The 7,742-nt window shown below is 52.0% G+C and overlaps 1 protein-coding gene across 4 annotated transcripts in view; it reads right to left on the bottom strand.

Moving 5' to 3' along the window:
- The window catches only part of GOLGA3 (golgin A3), a 25,837-nt gene extending 19,076 nt beyond the window's left edge, over nucleotides 1-6,761 (bottom strand). Inside the window, exons 1-5 of one of the 4 annotated variants that reach the window (XM_044440986.1) lie at nucleotides 6,672-6,761; nucleotides 4,325-4,665; nucleotides 3,153-3,434; nucleotides 1,122-1,234; nucleotides 228-913 (exon numbers count right to left, since the gene is read on the bottom strand). In XM_044440986.1, the coding sequence (XP_044296921.1) occupies nucleotides 228-913; nucleotides 1,122-1,234; nucleotides 3,153-3,434; nucleotides 4,325-4,445 (1,202 nt within the window). In that variant the 5' untranslated portion in view covers nucleotides 4,446-4,665; nucleotides 6,672-6,761. Of the gene's footprint in view, nucleotides 1-227; nucleotides 914-1,121; nucleotides 1,235-3,152; nucleotides 3,435-4,324; nucleotides 4,666-6,671 lie in introns of those variants that run through there. The other 3 variants (XM_044440988.1, XM_044440987.1, XM_044440989.1) reach the window with 3 other exon arrangements.
- Between the last annotated feature and the right edge of the window lie 981 nt (nucleotides 6,762-7,742).

The raw sequence follows: 7,742 nt of genomic DNA on the forward strand, positions 1-7,742 counted from the left end.
GGACGGGTGGCCAGGTGTGTTTACCTTCCTCCACGGCCATGAGCAAAAGGGAAGCTACTGGTCTCTTACCAGGCTGGTGCAACACCACGCAGACACCGACCTGTGCATCCCAAAGTATGGCCCGGCCCATTCAACAGCAAAGACCCTGGCACTCATCAACCGACGCGATGAACGACACGGGGGAAGAGATTCCCCGGAGGTGTACAGTCTGGGATGCAGCCTCTTACCTGCTGGAAATGCTGTCTCTCCGGCTGTGGGGCTCCCCATTGATTTCCTGATCCTGGGCATGGTGCTCCGTGGCCGCAGCCTGCAGGACTTCCCGGATGGAAGGAAACTGCCCAACAGCATCCAGTGGGACCTCCTGGCCATTGACGGTGAACGAGATACCCTGCCTGCTCTCTGCACTGGGTAAGGTGCTGTATGCCCCCCTTCCCGATACGCTGCTGTAGGTAGAGCTGTCGCTTTCATTGCCATCCAGCCTCATCCCTACTTCGCTCCCGTCGATTTCCGACAGGCTATCCCCCGCCAAGGAGGAGTTCTCCAGCCGGTCATCCGGATCAGGGGTCAGCCGGATCTCAGACACAACCGATGCCACGCTGCTTCGATTCTGCTTTAGAGTCCCGCCTGGTGAATCAGCCACCTGGGCAGCCCCCCCAGCATCCCCATCTGCGTCGTCAGTTCGATAATCAGCCAGAGAGCGGATCCTGCTTGACCTGGACGATTTGGAACTTTTCCTCTCTTTCGAGTGTGCCGGCAGTCCCAGGCTTCCCAATTTCGGCCCCCGTGGGACACTGGTTCGCAAGAAGGAGTACTCTTTTGTCATGGCTACGGTGCTGGCCCGTGGCAGGGTCTCTGGATTTAACATCAGCTCAGGATCAAGTGTACTCGAGGGGCGGGCCTTTGCCGTGGACTGCTTGGACCAAACAAGGGAGGGACAAAAAAAGATTTAGTAGTGCAAGGGAAATAATATTCCGGATTGTTAAAAGTTAAGGTTGGAAACATACTGAAATCCCTGACCAGTGCCCATGATAACTGGGGCTGAAGGGACTTGGAGTCCAAAGCATCTGCAGCACCAGGTGGGGGAAGGACTATACATGGAAAATCCACCCCTAGACACTCACTCTTTCCTGCTGCCGTTTCACTCGGTACTGTTTGAGCTGCTCTTCCAGGCGCTTTCTTGCCTGCAGTCTGATTTGTTCTTCTTTCTCCAGTGGGAGAGATGAGCCTGTGGAACCTGCAGAATGAAAACGGTTCAGATGCATGTGGATATACGCTTGGCGAAGGGGTACGCACGTGGATGACATTTTGTCTTCGTGAGAGCCGTTAAATTGCAGGGGGAAAGTGGCAGAAAGGCCAAAGACAGACATTTTCTAGACCAGAAACTAGCTTGTTTCTTTAAACAAAGCTGTTTCTGTGGAAGAGAACGAGGGGTGCCAGATGCTGTCTGGGACCCTGTTGAAGATGCCATCAGCCCTTCTAAGATGCCAGCCATCACCAGCGGTTTGAAAAGCATTGTGAAATTGTTAGCCGTCAGCAGTGACGCATTCCTTCCATTTCAAAGGAACAGCAACCTTACTTGCAGCTCATTGGTGGACTAGCCAGCATCCCCCCCACCACACACACAATTTGGTTAACATTTGAATATTCTGCTGACTGCGTCTTGTACTCGCGCTGTGTGAATCTTCCCTTTGAAAGCCACACTCCTGTGAGTCAGGTCACCCTAATCTTGTCTCAGAGGAGAGGAACTGAGGTCAAGACACAGTGACAGCCTCAAGCCAGTGTGAGCTGCGCCGGAGTGTGAATCCAGATTCCCAGATGACTCTGGGCGCAGCGTCAAAACGCACCATCTTGCCGTGGAGCCGATTCTCAATTGCGTGTGAATGCTGGGGAAGGGCTGAAAGGAGCAGTGTCAGCTCTGCACCCGCACATTTACTCCTCTGTACCAGCAGTGCAGAACCTCTTAGAGCCCTTGGGCTCCATTCCAATTTGGAGAAGCTTCATAGCAGGGGCGTTGGATGGCTGGACAAAGCAGAAGTAGGACAGCCAAAACTCCACTGGCATTTGAGGGCATTTAGCTTATTTATGTGCATGATTTAATCACCATTCTACGTCCAGTGAGACTTCCGAGTTCCAAGCTCTCACTGCTACTAAGCAACTTGCGGAGAGGCCTTTCAGCTTCAGGCTACAGGGGGGAAGCTGCAGGAAAGCTGGGAAACAGTTGAATGATTGGTGGTTGGGGCAAAGGGGAGTGGCCCTCTCAGAACCTAAGAGGGCCGCACTGCAACCTCAAGAAATTGGATTGGGCCTCAGGAGATAAGGTTCTGCACCTTTGCTCTACGACGCATGCATGCAGATAAGTAAAACATGCGCTGACTGCCAGGTGAGCTGACTAACATGCAGTGGAAAGAGGGGGCTTGGCCTCCCGTGCCTCCCAAGACCATTGTGTAAGCATTGATATTAAGAGCTCACTCACTCTGCACTTCAGATTCACAGCTCTTTCAAGCAACCTGTAACTGCCCCTCCACATTAGAGGTGGAGGCAGCCCCCTAAATGCCTATGTTAGTGCAAAAGAGGGCGGAGAGCCACAGCAAGGAGGTGTATTTCTCCGAGGGATCCTCTGTAAGCCTTTATCCCTACTAATTCTTCTGAATTTATGCAACTTGCGTTGAATTGTTGAGTTCGTTGTGCTAGGGTTTAGTACTTCGTGCCTGTATTTTTGCTATACTTTGTAAGCCACCCTGGTAACATTTTTGAAGGTTAGGTCATAAAACTCTATAAATAAATAAACGAGCCTCAATTTTTTAGTCTCTTATCTCAATTCACTACAACTGACCATTACTGCAAGTTCTGCACACTTATATATACCTGTCCAAAAAACAACCTCATTTTAAAAAATCCCTTGTTTCTAGCAGAACCATAGTAGCAACATCTATTCCAACCTGCAACAATAAATAAACAATGAGTAAAGTTAGGGAATCTGTTAATCACAGCCACAAGCGTCAACTGCCACAGAGCACATCTGAAGTATCAGCTCAAGCTTTTAACAGGATATTTGAAGAAAGAGTCTGCAGAGAATCAGAGAAATGGGGATAAGAAAAGGCTTTTTTTGTGGAGCAAGAGAATACGGGGCTCCATGGTGAACAGATGCTTACACAATTCAGTTTCTTGCATGGGAAGGCTTAGTTTGAGGGACTGCAACGTTTCCTTCCTAAGAACTACGCCCTCAGCACTAGCTCCCTGAGACGACTTTAGGTTTTCATGGAAACCAGGCACACCTGGAGCTGGCTCCTTCACACCGGGGCTGCCGTTCGGCTCAAAAGGCACAGGGGATTCTGGATAGTAAGATGCTGGTCCATTGGCAGTAGGGTTCTCATTGCTATTCGGCACCAGATCTGCATCTTCAGTTGGCATTTTGCTGTCATTTACGTTAGCAACTGGGAAAGAACAGAATGTTGGATTTCAGTAGGTTAACGTCAGTTGGAAACTCAGCAATGGAAGGCAAAGTCACGGTTCCAACGCCCTTGCCTTTGTGGACAGGATTTCCTGCATCTGAAGCTCCTCTGACCCCGAAATTGCTTTCTTGGATCACGAAGCAAGCACAGAGAGCAGAGCATGCTCCCTCGCAGCAGCTCCACTACGATCCACCTGCTTGCTGGTGCTTTGGCCGCTTCTGCTTTGCAATTGCTCCTGCCTCTTTCGCCTTCAGTCCCACCACTGACACGAACCTGTTTCAGCCCAAAGGCCAGGGGCTACAACATCCCTGACTGGCAGCGGCTTTGCAGGATCTCCAGCAGAGATCTTTCACATTACCTGTTCCTTAACTGGATACCCCAGGGGCCTTTCTATGTCCCAAACATGTGCTCAACCACTCTGCTACAGCCAGGTGGGCACATATTTTCATCTGACCTGCATTCTCCAGGTGCACAGACGGAGAGAGAGACATGCCCAGAGCCACATCAACATGAATTTGAGCCTGGATCTCTCAAAACAGCTCCCTTCTCCCGTTCTGTTGAGAATGGCCGTTACGCAAGTACGATGCTTGTCCTTTGCTGTGTGTATGAGAGCACCGGCCAAAGAACCAGGTGCTGGGTAGTTCCTTAAAAAACACATTCAAAGGATTTGACCATGGCCAGAAGCCGACAGTGATGCCGAACCTCCCCATCCCCATATTATCCATCTGTCTTATGGGTCCTTCCAAGGGCAACTGCAACAGAAAGGGAGCTAACGGGTCCTTTGATCCGATACACCAGTGTTCTTCCTACACTGCCAAACCTACAATTGAACATACCGCTCACATGCAACCCGATCAAAAGAAAGGGCTTACCACCAGCACCCTCTTCTTCTGCCGGTTGGCTCAGTTTGGCTCCGAGGTCTGCACAGTGCTCAGAACTGCACGGCGTGCCATTACTGGCTTGTTTCTCCACCAGGATCAGGGAAGAGTCCATGACTGTTATCAGGATGCAAGGGGAAAATGTATTTTCCCAGCCGAACAATATTTTTTTCAAGCAAACTACCGAGGCCTGTTTCTATCCATTAGCAATGTTGCTGGCACAGGAGTAGACAACATTAAGCCTCTTGCCTCTGTTGCTTTACGGTATGCAACTCAATTCAGTCCAAATCCGGTCAGCAGGCAACTCAGAGATTCCTGGAGATCATTACCTTAGCCTGCAGGGGGAAAAAGCAATTACCAGGTTGCATCACTCTCCAGAGACAAAGGAGACACGTATTTTTGAAAATGATTCCTGTCTTGAAGAGACGATACGCATCTGTCTCATACACCAATAGCAAACACATTCTCCACATGCCAATTTTTATGCAGTCCAACTGGCACCACTCACACGCAAGATGAAGGTACCGGCAAAATCAGGGAAAACCCAATCCTTGCAGAAGTACAAAAAATACCTTTGTGAGAGGGGAACTCCTAAGAAAGAGATCTTCACAGCAGTCCAAAAAAGATGGCGCATGGCCACGGAATGCTAAGTATCTATTGTGGGTGAGGGGAGCTGAGAGAAAGTGAGGGGGTGACAACCATATGGCCATCCTCTGATAACGGAGGTAGCCTATGGCCACCAAGATGTAGTACCTGCAGCCAACTTATTTATTTCTTTATTAGATCAATAGCCCACCTTAAAAAAAAAAAAAAAAACCTCAAAGCAATTTACATCCTCCTCCTCCTGCTGCTCTCCTTATCCCCACAGCAACAACCCTGTGAGGTAGGTTGGGTGGAGAGTCTGTGATTGGCCCAGAGCTACCCCGCTGGCTCCATGGCTGCGTGGGGACTAGAACCCAGATCACCTGAGTCCCAGTCCCATGCTCTTAACCACTGCACCACACCGGTTCTAAACTTAGCCAGCTTTAAAAGTAGATTCAGAACATCATGGAGAATAAGCTTATCTATGTCCAATAACCATAATGCTTGTATAACTCCAGTGCCAGAATGCAAATAAAGTGTATTTTAAGACAAATTTCAGAACTGTATACTGTGAGATAATATGCCGAAAACAAATAATTATATCCCACTGAGATACACTCTGAAGCATGGATTTTTTTTTTTTTTAGTACACCGATTGATGCTGAAATGGGACAGAAGAGATAGGAATCAACATATGCAAGACCCACACAAACTGGAATCAGGCCGAACTGGCCATCCTTGCTTAAGATACATACTCATTTCACACAAGCAGCCAATCAGGCCTGCTGTCCACACTGACATCTTCACACTGGGAACCAACCGTATGTCCCGGAAATCAAACTCCCCTGCAACTGCCCATTTCACGAGAAGCCAAAGCTTTCTTTCCAGAATACTTGCCATTGCTACTAAAAAAACTGCCATTACTAATTAGCTCAGGCGGAAAACAACCGATAAGTTTGCAAGGAAGTCCTGGTTTCCCTGGAACGCTGCCCAAAAACCTTTACCATAGAGGAGCCGTCCCCTGCCTGCTGCCCTCGAGGGACGTCGGCCTACGGTGCCCATCGCTGCCAGTGCAGGGGCGCGAAGGGCACTGCCGCCCAGCACATCTGGAGGGCGCCAGCTTGGGGAAGGCTGGCCCTCGATACAACCATCTTCTCTTCCCGCAAACCGACTACACTACAGCACCGCTGGGAGCTGTGGAACCTTTTCGCCGTCTACACATGCATAAGGCTGTGCCCTCAAAGAAAAGCAGGAGCGTTTCTATTTTGAAGCAACTTTCCACTCCGCGCTCCGGCTGCCCCGTCCCCGCCGACACGTCCCCCCGCCGCCCGACTCGGGTTTCCCCGCTTCACACGGGCACGTGCGTGCACACCCCAGCCCCTGGGTGGGTGATGCTGCTGCTGCTGCTGGTCCCCCAAGCCCAGGCACGGATCCGAGCAGGGAAGTTCCCCGGGACGCGGCCGGCCGTCGGACCCCGAGCAGGCGAGCCCGGCCCCGCTCGGGACGGGAGAGGCACGGCGGGCAACTCTCTCGGAGGCTCCCCCGCCGACCTGCCTGCCTGGCAGCCGCGCTCCCCTCCGCGCCGGGCGGGGCACCAGCACCCCTGCCCGCCTGCCTGCCCGCCTGTGCAGACCCGCCGCCTCGCTGCCGGCCGGCCGGCCGGCCGCCCCCTCCCTCCCTCCCTCCCTCGGCCAGCCCCCCGGCCAAGGCGGCAGCCCCAGCCCCTCCGGGGCGCCACCCAGGCCACCCCGCAACCGACCTGCCTGCGCCGGCCTCCCGCTCGCCTCCCCTCCCTCCTGCCCGAGACGTGGCGCTGCTGCGGCTCCTTCAGCCAAGGGAACGGCGGTGCGCCGCCTTAAAGTGCCCCTCCGGAAACGCCTCCCGGGTTGGGCCCGGAGACCCTTTCCTCCCCCCGAGAGGTTCTCCCCTCGACCCCCCAGAAGCCTCGCCACACCACCGCCGGAGGAAGAAGTCGAGGCAAAAGCGGGGGAGGGCGGCGCGGCGGCGGAACCGGAGGAGCGGAGTCGGTGTTTCCCCTGGAGGCGGACGGCTTATGCCCCCGGACCTTCCGGGAAGGGAGGCTGTCTGGGTGGTTTCTTTCTTCTTTTTTCCCCCTTCCCTGCCCCCACCCCGGCTTGTTTGTTTGGCTTTTGTTGCTCCTCCCCGCCATGTGTGGGAAGTGTGGGGTATAATTATAATGATACACAGTAGCTACGTATAGCCTGTCGGTTTGACCCGGCAGCTTACCTGACTTCTGTGCATGTTATCCTCACAACAACCCGGTAAGGTAGTTAGGCTGAGAATTTGCAACGCGCCCAATGAGCTTCATGGTCATGTGAGGACTGGAGCCCGGGTCTCCCCAGTCTAGCCAATGCACCGCACTCACAATATAGTATTTATAGCAGCAGAAGAAATATTTATGGTGAGCCAAATAATGAATTCCTAAACCTGGGCATGCAAGACTGCTTGTGAATGTAATTCCGGATAGATCAGTGCCTGCAGGTTAGTCCCCCAAAACAAGAACCATTTCAAAGCTCTGCAACAGCAGTTCTTACCATGTTACTTTTTCTGCATAGGAATGCAAATAGCCAAAGTGTTGTTTTGTCTGAGACAAGATTCAAGGGCAAAGGCTGCCAGCCTCAAGTTTTCAGACTACTTCAGATTAGGCAGTGTGGCAGCAACAGCAAAACAACTCCCCCTTTAACTGTCTTGAAGGACCCACAAGCTTGTGTCAGATCATTCCAGAAAATCACTAATGTGTCCTGAACTGAACATGCGCACACAAACCCCAAATGTGGCAAGACACATTCTTACAATCATTCGAAGTTTT

Source organism: Varanus komodoensis, unplaced genomic scaffold (assembly GCF_004798865.1).
Source record: "Varanus komodoensis strain SLA01 unplaced genomic scaffold, ASM479886v1 scaffold38, whole genome shotgun sequence".
Taxonomy (NCBI): Eukaryota; Metazoa; Chordata; class Lepidosauria; order Squamata; family Varanidae; genus Varanus; species Varanus komodoensis.